Raw genomic sequence first — 21,979 nt, forward strand, 5'->3', positions numbered from 1 at the left:
TTTTTCGGTACGCGGGCCTCTCGCTGTTGTGGCCCCTCCCGTTGCGGAGCACAGGCTCCGGATGCGCAGGCTCAGCGGCCACGACTCAGGGGCCCAGCCGCTCCGCGGCATGTGGGATCTTCCCAGACCGGGGCACGAACCCGTGTCCCCTGCATCGGCAGGCGGACTCCCAACCACTGCGCCACCAGGGAAGCCCCTGTATATATCTTTTTAGCATATCTATAGCTATAAATGAGACCAGGAGAAAATTGTACAACTGTAATCTGAATATTTTACAATTAAATTTCATTAGCATATTCAAAAAGCATATTCATATTGGTTTGTATTTTTATTTTTGTAAAAATGTTATTTCCTCAGTAGTTGACAAATGAATATTTTTCCCTCTTTTTGGTGATGTGTTCCTAATACAATTTCTTGTGCACTGAGACTTGGATACCAGAGAGAGATAGTGTCCTCTAGTGGTGGTCTGAGCTTCTAACTGACAAGAATATGAAAGAAATACAAACTTATAAACAATGGCATTTTACTTCCCAGTTGCTTCAAGTAAAGGAAACAAGGTGCAAGCCTCAATTTTAGAAGTCATCAGGACAAATTTTTCCCAGCAGGTTTTCTTAAATACCCTCTTGGAAGCATAATGCTTATTAAACACTGGGGAGCACATCTACTATGTTATCACTTTCAGTAAAGGATGCTGTCTTTGTCATGACTGAAAAAATAAATGAAGCCATTAACTAAGTACTTAAAGTAAACAACTCTGTGAGGTTCTTATGTTTTAGATATTTAGTAGAAATAGACTGCTTCTTTAGACTGTATTATGGATTATTCATCCTACTCAGAAACCATTAAGCACCAAGTTCAATTTTCAAAACATGTATAATAAGTATAGGCAGAAATATTCTTAGGTGAGAATGTCTGGATAAACGAAGAGAAATGATCACTGTAATAACATTTTTAACGATAACAGGTATACCTCTCACAGTATGTTAATTGTTTGAATAAACCTACTTATCTTTTTAAAAATACATTATTTACGTAAAACTATTTTCAAATATCAATACTTTGTAAATTTAGTTTGAAAAAAAAGTATTTCAAAATAAGATCATTTTCACAGATAGCTTTTTTCCCACTGGAATAAGACTTTTTCTAGCTTGGTTATAACATTTCAGTGGAAAGCCTTCCAGACAGTGACTAGTACCAGCTCTGCTTCCTGATTGCATCTTTATTGACACACTGGTTAAATTACCAGCTCTAATTAAAGCCTGTTATGATATTTCACAAGATCATAGCTTCCTCAGTGATTTGTTCATATTTTCCAGGATCAACTCAGTGATTCTATCCCCATCCACCCAAAGGACCAAAGCTGGAATGTTTTTAACCAAGTCCCCAAAATGTTCTTGGATATCATCTACCCATCCCTTCTTTCAAAAACATGTATTACATATCTATGTATTAGGCATTAGGTGTATTGTTCTCGGTTTAGAGGTGAGACACATATATAAGTAGTTGATTGCTAGTGGACCTCATCTAGGTTCAGTATTTCAAAATAGTAAATAAAAACAAATCCTGTGCTCTATCACTATTTTGATACATATGGGAATAAATATGCCATTAATTGAGGGCAGTAGTAAAAGTTTTAACTAAAATTATAGAGGGCGACAGCTAAAGGATAATAAACATGAGTCAGGTGTTTTTTTCCCACCACGCTAAAGTGCATCTCAAATGATGAGTTTTGCAATCAGTATAAGCCATTTACATGTTTTTTAGCAAATCTGTAAATATAAAAGTTAAATATCTTGTTATATTTGCTGGTGTGAAAAGTATAGATTACACTTTTATTGCAAAATATTATAACTCTTTAAAACAGTGATCTTACATCTAAAAAATGTCACATGGGATGAAGGCAACATGATTTTTAATGGCTTTCCTAGATATCCTATGGGAGCAGTGTAAATAGACTATATAAAGAATTCATACCATCATCATTTTTCTTAAGTATTTATTCCTAATATTAAGTGATTAATCCTAAGTAATTTTTTTTTTTTTTTCGTTACGCGGGCCTCTCACTGATGTGGCCTCTCCCGTTGAGGAGCACAGGCTCTGGACGCACAGGCACAGCGGCCATGGCTCACGTGCCCAGCCTCTCCACGGCATGTGGGATCTACCCGGACTGGGGCACGAACCCGTGTCCCCTGCATCGGCAGGCGGACTCTCAACCACTGCGCCACCAGGGAAGCCCAATCCTAAGTAATTTTAATGGCCTCACACTACTATCCAGTAAAATAAGCATATTAATTACCAAATAATTTCATGGCATTAATTTAAATATAATAATTTTATTGATCAAAGTAGACTGCCCCTTTAATATTGTTGGTGAAGAGTAGTGACAACAAATTCATCTAAATGGGGGGAGGGTGCATATACAGCAAAGCAATCTGTGAAACGACACTTATAAATAAATGTTAAGATGTTTTTCACTTCACACTGGCACTGAGTTTTGACTTTTCTCTAAATAGAATGTATCTTTTAGTAGTTATGTTATAAATCCTAATCACCTAAATTCATTTTTTAAATTGGGATAACTATATGCTGACACTGGCATGAGATTAACAGACTCTAAACATGAACATTCTAAGTGCTTAATCCATACTCCACATGTGTCTGTGTGAACATATATATATTTTTTTCATTTATTTTTCATGTATATATCTAACATATGTGTGTGTGTGTGTGTGTGTGTATATTTCCTGATTACAATGAAAATGAATAAATTAATTTGAAGGAAGAGGAGCTTGGTTCTATCTCTCTACCTGAATCCCTCCTTCTAAATATCAAAGAAATGAAGACAGTTCTTTCCTATATGTTATACAACTACATAGCAGAGAAATGATAGGTACTCTTATTTCACGCACTAATGTTTCATTTGTCAGAGAAATAGAGTATAAAATTCATTTTGTTTAGCAGTGAAAGCAATGTTCCTTAACAGTGTCATGTCTGTCCAAGCAGACTACATGTTTCTCAAGCGTAGGCATTTATTATACTTCTAATACTCCTTAGAGACAAAATGCATGCATGATCAATGGCTCAAAACTTGTTGAAAGATATGTGACAGAATGGACTGAAAAAGTTTGAGGAAAAAATGGCTTTCTTGACAATAAAATTATATTACATGAGGGAAACTTCTTAACAATTTGTACAAATATAAATGGTATGATAATGTTGAAGTTACACATATCACTGGATTTTATGTTGCTAAACAATGATCTATGCACATGGCTTCAAAATACTTATGAAAGAATCTTATGTGCAACATCATTTTTGCAACAGTATTTTCACTTCTCTGTATGTGTAACTTTGCATGACTTAATATTACATTTGGAGCAAAACTGAAATAGTGAGCAAACAATATTATATGCAGACAGTATCTATATTATCCTTTGTTTAATACTAGCTATTTGTATTAATCCTTTCATAACACAATAATATAGATAACAAGTTTTCTTGATATGTTTGCTGTAATAGAGCAAGACTGTTAGTGATAAAAGTAGTATTTTAAACACAGTGTCTAAAATTATTTTAAAAAATAAGAGAGTTTCAGCATTTAAGTCAGTATTTCACAATAAATAATTCATTTTTTCAAATATGTGAGCTAAAATCACATTTGAAAGTAATCATAGAAAGAGGGGGTTATTCAAACTCAATATAAAAATATTGGAGAACAAGAGTTCCCTGGTGGCGCAGTGGTTAAGAATCCGCCTGCCAATGCAGAGGACACGGGTTCCATCCTGGTCCGGGAGGATCCCACATGCCGTGGAGCAACTAAGCCCGTGTGCCACAACTACTAAGCCTGCACTCTAGTGCCCGTGAGCCACAACTACTGAAGCCCTCGCACCTAGAGCCCATGCTCTGCAACAAGAGAAGCCACCGCAATGAGAAGCCCACGCACCGCAATGAAAAGTAGCCCCAGCTGGCCACAACTAGAGAAAGCCTGCACGCAGCAACGAAGACCCAACGCAGCAAAAAATTAATTAATTAATTAATTAAAAAAAAAATGGAGAATATATTTATTTACTTATAAATGATTTTCAACATGTTTAAAAATATAATCATTTGTAACATTTATTTAAATTTCTAATATCTTAATTTATAATTTTCTGCATCTCTCATTTATGCAAGATTGTTACTGGACTATATTTGGCTAACTATAATTATTTATATTATATATAATTATTAGAAATGAGAACATTGGTATGTACAATTTTTGAAATATTGGCATATATAAAAATCCTCATATAACTTCCTCTCACAAGGTGAATGTTGTTGTGGTTTTGCCAAAAAGATTCAGTTCAACAGATGTAGAAAACAAACATGGTTACCAGGGGAGAAGGAGGAGGGAGGATTAAACTGGAAGAGTGGCATTGACATATACACACTACTATACATAAAATAGATAACTAATAAGCACTTACTATATAGCACAGGGAACTCAATACTCTGTAATGGTCTATATGGGAAAAGAATCTAAAAAAGATTGGATATATGTATATGTATAACTGATTCACTTTGCTGTACACCTGAAACTAACACAACATTGTAAATCAACTATTCTCCAATAAAAGTTTAAACAAAAGATTCAGTTCAAAAATCAGTTTAAAATATTCAGCCAAAAAACTATATCAATGTGCCACTAAGTGAAAATAACCAGGATGTGAGTAAAACTTCCACTAGGAGTTAGTTATTGGTACTATTACATTGAGAAAACATTTGGTTCTCAAATCACTGACTGCAAATTTTAACTATACTTAGTTTCCTACAGCGTAGATAATATTCAAACTATGTTGGTCTTATTCTCAGCCAAAACTTTTTTGAACTTTGCTATTCAAAGTACAGCCCATTGACAACTGGCATTGGCATCATCTAGACATTTGCCAGTAATGACAAGTCTCAAGACCCATCCCAGACCTACTGAATTAAAATCTACATTTAAAAAAAATACCAACATGATTTACATGCACATTAAAGTTTGAATAGCATTGTCTACTCTGGACTAGAACAGCAGTTCACAAACATTAGCATGCATCAGAGCTATCTAGAGAGTTCGTTAAGACACAGACTGGGCCCCTCTCCTAGAGTTCTGATGAGGTGAGTGAGGTGGAGACAAGACGTTGCATTTCTAACAAATTGCAAATGCTGCTGATCTTCTGGTCCAGGGACCACACTGTGAGAACAATTTCCTTAGACAGGTGGGTGCTATGGTTTGAAAGTCTGTGTCCCCTTGAAATTCAGATGTTGAAATCCTAACCCTCGAAGGTGATGTTATTAGTAGATGGGACTTTTGGGCAGTGCTTATGTCACCTTCATGGAACCTTCATGAATGGAACTAGTGACTTATAAAAGAGGTTCCAGAGAGTAGACAGTGAAAAGTCTGCTACCTGAAAGAGGGTCTTCACCTCACCATTCTGGGATGAGGATCTTGGACTTCCATCCTTCAGAACTCTAACAAATAGATTCTACTGTTTATACACTACACAATCTGTGTTTTTTTGTTATAGCAGCTGGTATGGACTAAGACAGTAAGTTGATTCTAACTCATAAATAAACTGAATAGGTTGCCAAAAAAAGAGAGAGAGAGAGAAAAAAGCAGCTGAGCACTGAGCATGTCCTATATTCCCACGAATATTTGTGCAAAAGTAAAAGATTTCAATTAACTTTGTGAAATTATTTGATTAAGATATTCTACAGACTGTGGTTCTAAACAAATTTTATAAAAAGGAAATGATTCAGGAAGGTTTATCATTTCATTTTCTAAGAAAAATACATTATAGAGGCAAAAATAGTAAATACAAATAAATAGAGCTTAATGTGATATAAGTAATGTCAGAATGTTGGAGGATGTTTAGGAAGTGACATTTTGAAGAAGGATACATTGGATAATGGAAGCTAAAAAAGAAACTGATATACCAAATATTTAAGATTCAGTAATGATTTTTAATGCTGTCAATAATATTCATTGCAGGGCTTCTCTGGTGGCGCAGTGGTTGAGAGTCTGCCTGCCGATGCAGGGGACACGAGTTCGTGCCCCGGTCTGGGAAGATCCCACGTGCCACGGAGCGGCTGGGCCCGCGAGCCATGGCCGCTGAGCCTGCACGTCCGGAGCCTGTGCTCCGCAATGGGAGAGGCCACAACAGTGAGAGGCCCACGTACCACAAAAACAAAAACAAAAACATAAACAAAACAAACAAAAAAATCATTGCAGTAGAAGAGAAGTTGAGAGAATAATATTCATGTTGTTCTAGTTCTGATATACTTTGAAGGAATATTTAATAAGATATATTTAAATTAGATTCAGAAACATTTGATAAACTTCATAAGCTGAAAATACATACTCTGGCATTATTAAGCACAGTTTTATTTTTATCCATATTTGTACCTAGATATTATTTAATATAAAAGCTATGACTTTCAAAATTTGAAAACACTGTCAAATGAAGAAAGGGAAAGAAAAACCATGACACTTACAGGAGGGCCTTTTGGTCCAGGGAATCCAACTGGACCTTGAGGTCCTTGAGGACCCTGAAGAGAAAAAGCAGTGGGAAATTTAAGAATATACCTTATAAGGCACATCTTTACACGTTGCACTTTATTTCCACAGATAAAGAACAATATAAAATACAGCTTCTTTACCATAATGGCAGAACTATTGCATTACAAGATAGTCTATGGTAATTTAAAAGCAAAATGGATGATCTTCCACACTATTCACTACTCAAAACTGTACATCACATAATGGTCTTAGCTGAAGAACACTGTAAATATTTAGAATTCATATTAAAAGTGAATAGAACATGGATGTATCAGGAAACCTGTAGATACTCTACTTTCAACACTGGGTACAAACATCCATAAATGGAGGATGTCCATAGCCCCCAAAGTCCATAGCCCCCAAAAAGAAAAATTATTTTTAAAATTGATTCTATAAATGTTCTGACTCTACAGTCATACAAAATTAAAAGAAAAAAATATCTCAAAAAGACCATAGAGGATACCTTTAACTAATCTCTACGTTTAAAACGTATTTATTTCTGAGTATGTCACTATCTCATTTTACTCATGTATAAACTTCTTTTGTAGATAAGATGAAAAGAACATTATTATATAATTATTCTCATACACATTAAATACAAATATACATTTATAATATTGCTCTTGACTTGATGCTTAATTAACTATATTATTCAACACTTAGATTTACATAACTTTAAAAGGCATAAAGTAGACCCTATTACAAGGACTACATTGGTCGCAGCAAAAGGATGGTGAAAGATAAACTTTTATATGACCAGAACATGATAATTATATTCCTAAAAGGAATATATAAAAAATGGAACATAATATAAATAAAATTTCTTAAGTAATACCATTAGGTTAGGATTTATTTATACTTAAGTAAAAAATAAAGTTAATAAATTTATTATCAAGAGGATAGCTTTTAAAAAATCTGGCTACAAAAAATGTTATATTTTGCCAAAAACAAAAACCAAACAAACAAAGGGCATACTTACTTATGTATATTTAGCTTTATTTTATACCAATTGAAAATCAAATTACTAAATAGTTTTCCTATTTTCTGGAATAGATGTTTTATCTTGATTTGAATGTATATTGATTGTGACTTAATGGCTACTGGTAGCTTGCATTTTACCAGCATAAAGCTGCTGCCAGCTCCAGGAACAAAGTGAGTATCAGTATGGAAAGCAAGAGGAGTGGAGAAGACATAGGTGTCACATGTGTATTTAAAAGAAAACAATTATTTTTGTTTAAAAGTTGATATCATAGGCCAATTAGACATATAATTTCTCTCATTTCTATAACAAAATTAATAGCACATAATTGATTAAGCTTTTTGTAAGAAAGTAAATTAAAGAATAGGAATTTTTTAAACTCTGACTAGATTTTATGGATGACTGTGTACATGTATTTGCAGAAACATGTAACTGACTTTTCCCAGAAATTTAAACATTTGCAACATACTAATATTTACTTTATATGATATGACTGTATTGTACTTACTCTTTCACCAGGAGGGCCAGGAGGACCGTCACCGCCTGAAGTGCCCTGGCAACAACACAAAAACCGGAAAAAATCAGTTTAGATTCCTTCTGTTAACATCCATCCTCTGGAAGAGGAACTTACAGGAAAGCCCAAATGGGACAAGTGCTGATGATACCTTTGGACCAGGTTTCCCAGTGGGACCTCTCGCACCTCTTGAACCTCGAGGACCCTGCACATAAGAGCAAAGATGAAATTGATCTAGTTCCAAGCAGATCTAAAGGCACGGGATCAGTTTTTATTTTTGAAGAAAATAGGAGAGTTAGATGAAAAATGAAAATCATATGTTAAATCAAGGTACTTACCGTTGGACCACGCTGACCCCGAGGGCCTGGTTTGCCAGCTACACCCTGCCAAAGACAGTTCAAACAGTTTCAATACGCAGTATATCACAGTAAATTGTGAGTCTGGTGCTGAGAGGTAGGTACTCATGTAAGAACATTTATATTAGATAGTCCAGAACAATATACTTGTATATCATACCCGGGCACCTTTCTCTCCATTGGCACCTGGAAACCCAGGAAATCCAGTGGAACCCTACAAAAATAATAAACAATGAGTACAGTAACTAGCAGTTTTAGCCACAAGCTGAAAGTCTTTTGGAACATAATGATTCTTACAACCTGGTAGCATTCAAATCAAAAATATAATTTAAGACACCATACAACCTCCATTTATGTATTTAAAAATGAACTTACAGTGACACCTGAAATCCTGGAAGCATTGAAAACATGAATTGATAAAACATTTTGGTTTTTAACTTTAAGGAAATTAATCAAATATATCATTTCTCATATTAGTGAACAGCAATTAAAGGGCGTTTCATATAAAATAAATTTTTAAATAAATTTTTTACTTATAATTCTACATACTTGCTTCAACTCTGAAAAAAAATTTATTTTTCACAAGCATGAATAATCAAATATTAAAATAAGAATTTTATAAAATATTTTTCCTAAATTAACATTATTGTATTCTTATACTTATCACTTTTTAGTTGAGTATTTTACACCTTTAGAACTGGGTCAAATCATAAAGACTAAAAATCTTTCATCTTTTCTGTTTGATGTTTGAATGTGGTTAGATCTAACTGAGACTCTAAGTCAGACAGTTTAGCATTAGAATCTCTTTGTGGGATTCCGAAGACATAAATTTAAGACTTATGTTTGTCATGCATTCACCTAAGTAATTGGGTACATTACTATAGTATAATAATGAGTACAGTTTTTTCTTATACAAAATGAGAGCAATCATCTGCATCTTACAGGTACTTTGAAATTTATAGGAAATCGGAATAAAGGAAAGCAAGGTATAAAAATGATAATAATAGCTAGCAATAAATAATGATTATTTAAAGATGTAATAAGCACTGTAAAAGCATTATGTAATTTAATCCACAAACAGCTACATTTTGCAAATGGAATACGATTCCCCTATTTTACCTTGTACATATGTCCAGATTTTCATCTGCTGAGAGATTCCTTTGAACATGATTGTGATTGGTTTGCCTTGTCATTGTATCATGAAATAGAGCAGATTAGGGTTCAATCCTTGCTCCTCAACTTACCAATAACTATGAGACCCTAGGAGGGGTGGTCTGGGGGGGCTTCCAAACACTTACTATTTTCCTATTCCAACCAGTGCATGGATTAAATGCAATAATGTGTAAAATGTCTAGCAAAGAGTAGAAGACATGCAGATTTTACACACTTCCCCATGCATTGAGGAAGATGTAACAAAGCCTTCTTTGACTTGAATACATCTTTGTGTTCTGTTTTGTTTGTTTGTTTGTTTTTGATTTACAATGTTGTATTAGTTTCAGGTATAAAGTGAATCAGTTACACATATGTATATCTGTATTCTTTATTCAGATTCTTTTCATTACAGGTTTTTACAAGATATTGAACATAGTTCACTGTGCTATACAGTAGGTCCTTGTTGTTTCTCTATTTTACATGTAGTAGTGTGTGTCTCTTAATCCCAAACTCCTGATTTATCCCTCCCTTTCCATTTCATCTTTGGTAGTCATAAGTTTGTTTTCTATGCCTGTGAGTCTATTTCAGTTTACACTCACTTGGATTGAACTAACCTAAAGTAATCTTTCTCCAAGTGATAAATGCCTCCTCTGTACCAGAATAATCTGGAGTGACTGCTAAAAGTGTGGACTGTCAAATCCCACTGCAGACATACTGAGACAGACTCTCTGGCATTGCATTCCTGGACCCTGCAATTTCCCCAGGTGATACATACAGAATGGATGTTATAATTTATATTTCCTCCACCAGTCAGGAAAATTGTATATGAAGCCTTACGGGATTTGATGGACAAAACTTAGTATGAGCTGCTAAACTTCATTTTAGGACCTGTTTAGCAATATATTCTAATTCATGCTTATAGAGACCACTATATGATCAACCTGAGGACAATTGTTAGGACATGTAACACTCACACAATGGGGGAAAATGTCTGCAAATGACATTTTTTTGAAGGGCTTTCAAAGCCTTTTCTCTTTCTCGAGAGAGAATCAGATAGTTATACCTGGTAGAATATTACTATGTGACTACTCTAGGAATTTGACAAGTGAGTATAAACCAATATGAAAGTAATTCACTTCTATCAAATTCAATTTGAGGACAAATATTCATCTGTCCTGAGTAGAACACAAACACATTTATAGAGACTCCATTCAAATAAATTGCTCTTATGCATCAATTTCATGTTTAATAAATTAATTTTCTTACATGGTTTCTGCTCTTAGAAATTTATGGGAAATAGACAAAAATGTCCAATCCACCAACTAAACAGTTTGTAATATATGGGCATATTCTTCTTCTTTTCTCACATAAAAATTATCACCAAAATATACAGTTTCCATGAAAAGACATTATCTGCTTTTAAATGGAAAAAATAAACAGCCAACAAAAGGCCAAAAAGTCAAAGGTTAATAGTGAAATTGGCTCTTTCAGTGAACTGAAAATTTCAAAGTTATTTTAAATTGTTTTAAATATAAATGAATCCTACCTTAAATAATAGATTTTACTTTTTGAAATAGCTATCATTTTTATAGTGCATATGGCAGTGCATCTTTTAAATACTCAGTATGGTTTATATTACTAGTAAGATATTGGATTCATTATATTGCCTAATTATAGTCCTTAAATTGCTTGAAAGGGATTAGCAGCCAAATTTCATTTTTAGTACAAAAAAGACTTAAATCTATTCAAAATTCATTGGCTTCCACATAGGAAAAAATATGAAACTATCTTTGATCTTTGATGCATCCATCATTTTTTGTTTTAGAACTGAGAAACTTAAATGTTTTGACCATAGAAAAAAGTTATGAAGAAAAGTAATAGAAAAAAATAAAGCCCCAAATTTCAGACATTTAGGTTAAAGGGTAAAAATAAAATGTTTGATTCCTCTAGGAAGAAATATTTCTCTCTAGTCATTCTGGTCCATTTTGTAAATAAAAATAAGTCAATGAATATTGTATAGAGGATTGACTTAGGAAAAACAGAAAAAGATAAAAATCAAATAAACACTTAATGGAAAATTGTACTCATTCATGTAACATGTAAAAAAAAGTTTTCCACTTTTAAATCTAAACACTACCAAATTGCAATTCAATTTAGTAATTAGATAAAAAATTTACCAAATAATCTAAGAATAGTTTAAAGTTGTGGGTTATGAAGTAAATATCTTCTTTTACTCAAAGCACTTGTTAAAATGCTTGACATTTGAAAGGAAGGTAACTAGGTGACAGGACAATGTATTAGAGACAGTATTTAAAAGGTAAAAATTATTAATCAGTGTCCTAAATGTAGGCAGAAACATATAAATGATGCTTGCATTATTTTAAAATCATAGATTAAATGAATCTTATTTTAGAAAGGCTCAGTTACCTCCTAGCATACAAGGAAATATATTCTAGAAATTCAGTGAAATATTATAGGACAAAACCACATAGCAAGCCTAAAATACTGTTGCCACATGATGATGAGTCACAAGTTCATGCAGTTCACATTAGTCAGGAGGGAGGATATTTTCGTCTCTCATTGTTTATCTGTGAAACTTATTAATAAATATATATTTGGGGATTATTATACCCAACCAGGATGTATTCTTTTTTTTTTTTTTTTTTTTTCCAGTCCGCAGGCCTCTCACTGTTGTGGCCTCTCCCGTTGCGGAGCACAGGCTCTGGACGCGCAGGCTCAGCGGCCATGGCTCACGCGCCCAGCCGCTCTGCAGCATGTGGGATCTTCCCGGACCGGGGCACAAGCCTGTGTCCCCTGCATCGGCAGGCGGACTCCCAACCACTGTGCCACCAGGGAAACCCCCCAGGATGTATTCTTATATACTAAACCTGTCTAGCCTGAATGGATCAAACTGGGATAGATAGATGACAAAGATATAGGTAGATAAATAATAGATAAATAGATAATCCCATGTGCATATAATTACCTTAATATTAAGAACCAAAATTTACATATTAAATCATTTAACCGTTTAATGTAACTAGTCAATAAATCAAATGCAGGCTTAGCAAAGTTTTATAATTAGCTCGAGGAAAATTAGTACACCAAAGTAAACATGTATTTTTAAAACTTCTTTTTGCTTAAAATATGTATATTTCAAATAGTCAAAAGTAGAATTTGAGTGCATTGAGTGCATGGGTTGAATGGTGCCCCTGCAAAAGATATATCTAATATCCAAGTGTTCTAGAATCTGCAAATATTACTTTATTTGGAAAAAGGGGTCTTTGTAGATGTAATTAAGTTAAGGATCTTGAAATGAGAATATCCTGAAATATCCAAGTGGTCTTTAAATCCAATGACAAGTGTCTTTATAAGAAGAGAAGATACAGACACAGAAAAAAATCCGTGTGGAGAAGGGGTCGGAGATTGCACACAAGCCAAAAAGTGCCTGGGGCCACCAGAAGATGGAAGAGGCAAGGACAGATTCTCCCACAGGGCTTTTGGAGGGAGCATGGGCCTGCTGACACCTTGATTTTAGACTTCTGGCCTCCAGAACTGTAACAAAGTAATTTCCATTGTTTTAAGTCACCGAGTTGTGGTGATTTGTTACAGTAGCCCTAGGAAACAAGTTCTGTGGAAATGAGGGAAAATAAAGAGGATGAAAGAAGAGTCATTCTTTCTTTAAAAAAAAATATAAGTGGACATTCAAACCTTCAGGGTACCAGAAAGGAAATCAAAAGCTATTATCCATCACCTGTCATCTACTTAAAGCTTCTATATATACTAATATACTGCCCTGGAATAGTCCTTATTCCACTTACAAGGAAGTGGCTGACTGTGCCTTCCTTTCATGAGTCTGTCTCTAAAATACTCCAATCCAAAATCACCTAAGATCTCTGAACTCTCTGCACTCCAGGTGCCCACACTGCCTCTAACTTTCCCTTATAAGATTATATTTTAAGGATTCATCATCTCTATATTACAAACTGAAAGGTAACCATAGATGATTAATTTTAAGTGTATCTACCAAAGGCTGATAAACTGTAAAAATTAAGCTAATTATTTTACCTTTGGACCTTGTCTTCCTGGATATCCCGGTAATCCTGGAACACCAAGTTTCCCCTAAAGTTAAAATAATAATAATAATCAATTCTAAGATGAATTAAGTTTAAATGATGCTTTTAGTCATTTTTCTAGAAGTTAGAACCACATATTTGCATATTTGAAAGGAAGATTTGCAAGTTTTTGCCATTCTTTACTTTCATTATATTTCTTAATTTGAATAGGGAAAAAATGTTGCTAATGCTATAATGTTCACTAACTTAACCTCTGTTGTCTAAGTGACAGTGCCTTCTTTAGTGACATAGAACACTGAATAAAAAGAATTCTAGGACTGTTTGTGAGCTAAAGAATATGCTAAGAAATCACCTAAGTTTTATGAACATTAAATACTATTTAAAATTAATGGATGTAGTTAGAACTGCATGTAGATCTTACCATTCCAACTAAAGGTAATCTATTTGATAAAATTATTTCATTTCTCACTGTATATATAAAGCAAGCAATCGTAAGTTAACATTTTTTTTTGCTAAGTAAGGAAAGTTTAAATAACTATACTAAGAAATTTGAACCTGATTTTTTTTTTTTTTTTTTTTTTCGGTACGCGGGCCTCTCACTGTTGTGGCCTCTCCCATTGCGGAGCACAGGCTCCAGACACGCAGGCTCAGCGGCCATGGCTCACGGGCCTAGCCGCTCCGCAGCATGTGGGATCTTCCCGGACTGGGGCACGAACTCGTGTCCCCTGCATCGGCAGGTGGACTCAACCACTGCATCACCAGGGAAGCCCTGAACCTGATTTTTGAGCAAAGTTTCTTCTTTTATTCAAATGTCTGAATAAATTGGGTTAATAAATACCAATTGGTGAGAGATATAGCTAAATAATGATTTTTGTGGAGTGTTAATTCCTACAGGTGGGAACTTGAATATGCAGCTATTTTCTTCCAGTGCAATGAGATTACCTCTCAATGTGAAAGTGCTGAAACATGATAAATTACAGTGAAGCCCAAAGATGTATAACAAATACTAAGAGGTTTAAAATGCTAAACTAACAAAATTGGCCCCTTGAACAAAGCATTAAATTAAAAACATGAGTAGAGAGAAAATAAAGTTAAAATAAATGAATTGAATAAAATATGTTTGTGGAATTTTACTGTGACATTTTCCTTAAGATCTTATGAAAGCACATTTCATATATAAAATATTATTTATCAAAGCCTTAAACATTAACAGACACACAGTTTCATTATTTCCCATGTGCATTTAAATGAAATAAGAATAAAAACAAACAAGTTCAAATTACTATATATAAAACATTAATAGATGAGCAGGATTTTATGAAACAATAAATATTTTACTGGATGAAGCAAGGCAAGAAATTAGGAATATAGTTTATGACCTTGTTATTATAGGTTGAACTAAACAGTTGTCTGATTCATGATCAACACTGCATAGGTAAGCAATCTTCAGATGGAAAACATTCAAACAAGCCTTAAGAAGCGTACTTATAATGATGTTCCCTTGGATAGAATAAGTTATCACAGCTTGTTTTATGCTACTGATTTCAAGGTTAATGAAATTCTCTAATTATTATCAGAAAACTTTTGTAGTCTCTGTTAATACAACATTAGAATGTAAATTCATTCATTTTAGAGTCATTTAAAAATAAATCCAGACAGAAAATTTCTTTGTACTTTCAGTGTGGTGATAAGCAACTTCAATAAAAGGGAAAATTCTAATGAAAAGTGAAAGATGAAGCAGTGCGGGGTAAAGTCCTGATGCCTCAGAACAGTTTGTGGGACCGTTTACACAGAATATAGTGGGGTTGAGAAAAGAGGAAGGTCCTAGAGTATCCTTAACTATTGGCAAGTGAGCACTTTAAGTAGAAGGGGCATAGGCCTTGTAAGCCCTTATTCCCCCAATCCTATCTTTTCCCTCCGTTGCCTAAACACAATGACATTATTCATCAGTTTACAAACCACAACTGAGAGTATGAAACAGTAGAAGAGCTACTATATCAGATGACTCATAATGACATGAGGAAATGATTTTTTATTTGTCTAGTCACAATTCTTATAGAATCCTTATATATTTTCCTTCTGGAACAGGAATGGTAAGGGGCAGAGATGCCAATTTTCTTACATAGCATGGAATTTCCATATTTATAGAATAATGGCAAGCTCACTATAAAAACTGGAGAATAGTCATATTTACAAAAAAAGGAAATCATTTGATTTATATCACCTAGAGATAATTATTATTTATATTTTCCTTTAGTGTACATAATCAGAAAGCACTTGTCATAGATATGTCTAGTTTTGTCTTAATTTAACTTCAGGTTCATTATAAGACGTTTACAATATCACTAAATATTCTACGAAGGTACAATTTTAATGTTGCCTAATATCCTATCTAAATGTAAGTATAATGATTGCAAATCTTTTTTGACATAATGCATATAGTCCAGTGGCTCTTAAAGCAATGAATATTAATATTATCTGGGGATATTTTAAAACATAGTGATGCTAGAGTTAACCCCAGATTAAAATTAAAACCTTTTCAAGTTTGGCCTGAACATCAGTATTTTTTAAAACATTTATCCTGTAAAAATATATGTTTATGTGGAAAGAGTGAAAAAAGGACATTTTGGTTTGAGGGCCAAAGATGGTTCAAGTTGTTCAAAAATAATAAGTAGACCATGTTTGATTGGTTCTTTCAGCCTTCATTAATCACGCTCAAATTCTGCACTTTTAATATAGAAGAGCATTAAGAGTGGTTGATTCTACATGGCCAATGGAAGCAGAAGAGACTAGAAAATAAGGAAGAGTGAAAGAGGATAAATGTGCCCGTTTCATGATTATACTTCTAAGTAATAATATGGATATGAAACTGAAATTCAAAAAATTGAAATTCAATAAAACCCTCTAGATTTACATCACAGGTGATTAAAAACACCCTAAAATCACAGTGAAGCATCATCTACAAGAGGACCTCTGAATTTAAAGTTGCTCCCTAACCTTCTCTCCTGCTTGACCAGCAGGACCGGCGTCTCCGGTCGGACCTGCTCGACCTTTGGGGCCTTCAGGGCCATCTTCTCCTCTTGGACCTACTTGACCAACTTCCCCCTGAAACACAGAGTAACAACGTTCTTGTAATTTAAAATATCTTGGAGACTGAATGGCAGAAATTATAGTCTATCAAAAACTTATATTCTTCAACTCTTGGTTTGTTTACTCACATATTACATATGACAAAGAGGCTTGAAAGTATTTGATTTCATCAATCTTTCAATTAATAAATAAACTACTCAAAGCAGTCTGAAAGTTGAAAAACTACAGAAGCCCTACATTAAATTAATTTTAATACATTGTGTTGCAGAAAGAGACAGAGAGAAAAAATAAATAAGAATCAAAATTAGACACCGTAGGTTGGCTGAATATGCTACACCAAAATATGTCACTTTGGCATAAGGATTATTTTGAACTGAAGGCAATTGAAAAGAAGCAGATACAAAAAAAGTTCTCTGCCCACCCCATACTTGCTTAAAAGCAGAGCACAAATTTGCAAAGGTGTCTTTCCTCCCCTCTCTACTAGAAAGGACAAAAATTAATCAGTAGTGATAACTAGACCCTTACCAGTCCAGAGTCAGAAACAGGTACAAGTGGAATCTACCTATGCAACAAACTTTACAACTAGCCTTTATATACCATTAGTTTCCCATATATCTGCCTTCCCACAATTTACAGTACTAGAAACTCGAAGTCCTTTTCCTGCACAAAATTTATTGTTCCTTTGCTAAAATGCTATACAAGCCCCAGTTGTAACCACTCTTTTTAGTTACTCATCGAGTGTTCCCATGTATAATCATGATACATATGCTAGCAAACTTCTGTTTACTTTTCTCTTGTTCATCTGTCTTGTGTCAGTCTAATTTTACAGGGCACCAGCCTGAGAACCTATCAGGGTAATAGGGAAAATAATTGTTCCTCCCAGATGATAGCAACTTTAGAAATCACCATTTGGAACACAAGAAAAATGTCTCTGTTTTAAACTTGGCTTTCACATTTAAGGTATTAGGAACTGGAATGTGTAAGTTATTGTCCCTATCCCGGACACAGGCTTTCTATGCATTTTAGGAAAATCAATATTCTATAGCATCCTTTTTTTGCTTAAACTTATTAGATACTATTATGCTAGTTATAAAATAAATCTTCCCAATAAAATTTAATTTACTTTAGGTGACACAGTTTTGTTTTCAAGGTACTCATTAACAGAAAAACAGTGTACTATTTCTACATTCAAAAATTCAAGACAACTATACAGTGAACATTCATAAAAGTTGCAGATACAGTTTCCAGGCAGCATAGCTCACTATATGTGAACAAAATTTAAAACAAATCTATTGAATTAATTATATAAAACAATTTGATCATCATTTTAGAAAATACCTGTAAACAATAATACCATATATATAATATACTATATATTATGTATACATATTATATATATATAAAACTATGGATGTTCTGGGACATATAGAGATTTAACATAACATCTAAAAAACAACTGATACTATATTATCTCTACAAAAATTAAACACCTAATCTTCATATAAAAATGGAAGTGAAAAATATCACGTGTAGTACATTTTTATTTATCCTGTGTTTGCAATATTTAATTATAAGAATAAACACACAAATGTATGTATTAGTGCAAATTTCTTTCTACTTACTCTGTCACCTTTAAGACCCATGTCCCCTTTGAATCCTGGAAAACCATCTTCACCCTAAAAAGTATAAGTAATAAAACAAGTGTTTAATCAATTGTTTCTATGAATCTAAAATATGGCTATGTAAATTATGAGTACTGGTAATTAGGAAAAATTTTTCTGAGAAATATGTACCCTAGTTGTGAAACCTCCTCTTCACTATTTTAACACTTTATCCCCAGTATCCTCCAATTTTCCCATAATTAATGCCTCTAAGTTAACAGAAAAGTTTTCACAAATGTGTCCATTGAATCTTCTCTATCTTATGGGGGGAAATAACCATTTTCTTATAACAAAATGTATCCTATGTTATTTGAACAAAGAAAAAGTAAAAATTTAATTAATTATATTAACTTTGGATTACAAGAACTCTGGACAACCAAATAAAATGTCTTTAATTTACTGATATATAACTAAGAATTTTATATCATTCATTTTGTCTCCTGTGCTTTAGATAAATGTCTTCTGACTCAACTCGTTCTCTAATTGCAATCTCTCTTCAGGTGAAGAATAAGCAAATTAATATTATCCTTAACGTGTAAATAGAGATTGCTTATCGTCACATCATATGCACAAACAAATGATGCTGAAAACTGGGCATCCTTTAGCAAAGAGAGGAGAAATTTTGACTATGAAAATATTTCCTGTCATTTTTACTATATGCAGATTTTTAAGAAATAAGCTTCATCAATAACCTTCCTGTCTCTTAATTTCAAGAAAAAAATTAAATTCCTAAGGAATAATCATTCATGTATTCAATAGCATTAATTGAGCAATAACTCTGTTCAGAGTATTGTGGAGTAGTTTGAAGTTTTTGTTTTACCAATAATTTGTATTAATTTTGGTACAGATGGAATAGAATGGGTGTTTAGAGAAGAAAGACATGAGGATGATGATGATGATGGTGTGATGTGCTGGTGCTGGTTCTGGTGAGGCAAGAAGTGAATTTGGAGATTTGAGGGGGAAGTTGGTACCTTAATTAGTAGTTGGAGAATAAGCATTCATGTATTCAATAGCATTAATTGACTTGGAGAGTTTGAGAAAAAGGCATGTCGGGCCAAGTCTGAGTACAGAGCTGAGAAGATTAGTTCCTATACTTCCACATCCTGCTACTAAATGAGCTCTACAAAACATAAAACTGATCATATCAGTTTTGCTTTAAAATACTTCAATGGTTCCAAAGTGCTAATGATGAATATAAGCTGCCATCCCCCCTCTCCTTCCTACCATGATCTAGGCTTTGTTCACCTCTATAGTCTTATCTTTGGTCTTAAATCTCCTCTCTACTTCCATCCAACACACTGATTTTAGAAAAACTGAATTACCTGTCTTTCCATTTGTAATTCTTGTATTGGTTAACTACTTACATATACACACACATCTGCAAATCCTTTACCTTCTCTGTCTACCTGGTGATACTTTCCTCTTCTTTTAGGATTTAGTTCATGATTCTGCTATGAAGTTTTCCATGACCTCAGTATTTCCCCCTTAAAATTAACCTCTTTGTCCTACTGAACATTTAGCATTATAAGATAACATCCTGCACTTAATAGATCATAGGTCTCTTTCTTTCTATTAAATGGTCAAAACCAAGAATCATGCCTAATTAACCTCTGAATCCCCAGTGCCTAGTACATTTTGACCCTCAAAAATCATGATATTTAATAAACGTTTATTGAATGTACATTTGGAATCATCCTTGCCTCAGTGCTAGTTTGGTAAGGTATGCTAAGGTCCAGAAAATATCAGGTTATGATGGATATATGAGACTTAGACTTGGAAAAGGAATCCAATCCGATATCCTATCTAAACATAAGAATTCTGACAGGTCTAAAAGTTTTGACGCAAACATAACATTTTCAACTTTCTGGCCACAAAGTAGCCTTGTGGAATTAGGATTCTCTCTGCACTGAATGCAATTGTGCAATAGCAGAGGCTTAAAAGCTGAAAATGACCACTTAACTTCCTATTGACTGGTGTCTTCAATACTTTCTCCCTAGAGAGAAAGGTAATTACACAGTTGCCAAGTTTAGTTTAAAAAAATACTGCACTCTATGTCTAAAATCAGTAACAGTTTTTAGGATATTTTGTCCGGGAGAGATTTGTTTTTTAAGAGAGCATATAGTGGACTAGATGATATTTCTGTCAAAACTTTGTTTTCAATTTAAAAATAAATTAGATGACTCAAGTTATTAAGAATATCCTTACAATAAGTGACATTTTTTAAACAAATAACACTTTCAAGCTACTAAGATTTCCAGTCCTTAAATTATCAAGTCTGAATTAACATTTTAAAAAAGTAGACAGATTTTTAGAAAACATGTAAAAAAGGAATTCACCTATGCCACTTGATTAACTGGAGTATGTTGCTTAAGTTCTAAGGAACAAATCTGAGTCTAAACAATGGAGAATTTTATTCTAGTTAGGGTACTAACTTGGTATTTCACCTTTGGTTAATTAATTAATATTTTTATTCATAAAAGAAAATAATTTCAACTTCCTTCTTCATCTCTTATGAGATAAATGGTCAATTATAATATATACTCAGAAAAACAAAATAACCAATAATCTCAAATTGTTTTCCTACATATAAGCAATATATATTTATTTTATTCCTGAGTAGGTTTTTCCTCACATATATCTCATCATCTATAATTTTATTTTCTTTTGTCATTTGCTACTACCTCCCTTTCCAAAAAGTTCACAACTTTCCCACCCCAATTAAATGCCTTTCCTTTAAACACTGTCTTCCCTAAAAATCCTTCATGGGCACTAATTCCAGAGAAACAATTTGAATTGATATTTAAATGTATTACCAATAAAAATTGAGATTCCAAATTCCAAACTGAGACAATATATTTTTTTGCATAGGCAACTTGCAAGTAATTACAAGTTCAACGCTGTCCGAACTACCACTGTGCTAGCTCAGTAAGACACTATACCCTGAAGTTAATCTGTGATGACCAAGATGAATTGGGATTCAAATCAAAGTAGCTGAGTTAATTTAAAACGCATGACATTTTTTCACACAGTAGAATTGTCAATATAGTTTCATACTTTGACAGTGCCTCAGTATGTAACCTATTTATTCTTTTCAGAAAAATAAAATATAATGTATATAATAAGTCCACCCCTTCTTGTTATCTATTCCTTACTGATATCAAATCTATTCAAGGTGTTTTTGATAATATTATGACTGTGGGAATAAACAGTTATCCTTGAAATCAAAATGTGTATTGCATATATTTCTCACCAAATCTACCAATATTTTATACTTAACTTTGTTTTATAAAATGAAATACAGTAAGAATTAATGCAGTAGTGATTCTGAGTAATGTTATTCCATTTCAACACAATCATTGAAGGATTTGGGAGCTCTACATTTAATGTTAAACATTTACATGAAAAAAATCTCAATTTTGTTTTCTTCATCAAATTAGACTATAAGCACTCTTTAAAAGAGTGCACATTCTTTCAGCCACCTTTACTTGGCTTTAATATTAATTTCCTTCTTATTAAAGCTTTTGCTGTGCATGCAGTATCACATATGAAGTCTTCCTCTTCCCCCAGTTGA

General features: G+C 33.5%; 1 protein-coding gene across 4 annotated transcripts in view; it reads right to left on the bottom strand.

The window, feature by feature from the left end:
- The window catches only part of COL11A1 (collagen type XI alpha 1 chain), a 197,853-nt gene that overhangs the window by 74,019 nt on the left and 101,855 nt on the right, over positions 1-21,979 (bottom strand). For all 4 annotated transcript variants that reach the window (XM_007471378.1, XM_007471380.1, XM_007471381.1 and 1 more), the window contains 8 exons: positions 18,370-18,423; positions 16,655-16,762; positions 13,650-13,703; positions 8,590-8,643; positions 8,412-8,456; positions 8,225-8,278; positions 8,068-8,112; positions 6,517-6,570 (listed from right to left, as the gene is read on the bottom strand). In XM_007471378.1, the coding sequence (XP_007471440.1) occupies positions 6,517-6,570; positions 8,068-8,112; positions 8,225-8,278; positions 8,412-8,456; positions 8,590-8,643; positions 13,650-13,703; positions 16,655-16,762; positions 18,370-18,423 (468 nt within the window). The remainder of the gene's footprint in view (positions 1-6,516; positions 6,571-8,067; positions 8,113-8,224; positions 8,279-8,411; positions 8,457-8,589; positions 8,644-13,649; positions 13,704-16,654; positions 16,763-18,369; positions 18,424-21,979) is intronic.

The sequence above is a fragment of the Lipotes vexillifer genome, unplaced genomic scaffold (genome assembly GCF_000442215.2).
Source record: "Lipotes vexillifer unplaced genomic scaffold, Lipotes_vexillifer_v1.1 scaffold1350, whole genome shotgun sequence".
Lineage (NCBI taxonomy): Eukaryota > Metazoa > Chordata > Mammalia > Artiodactyla > Lipotidae > Lipotes > Lipotes vexillifer.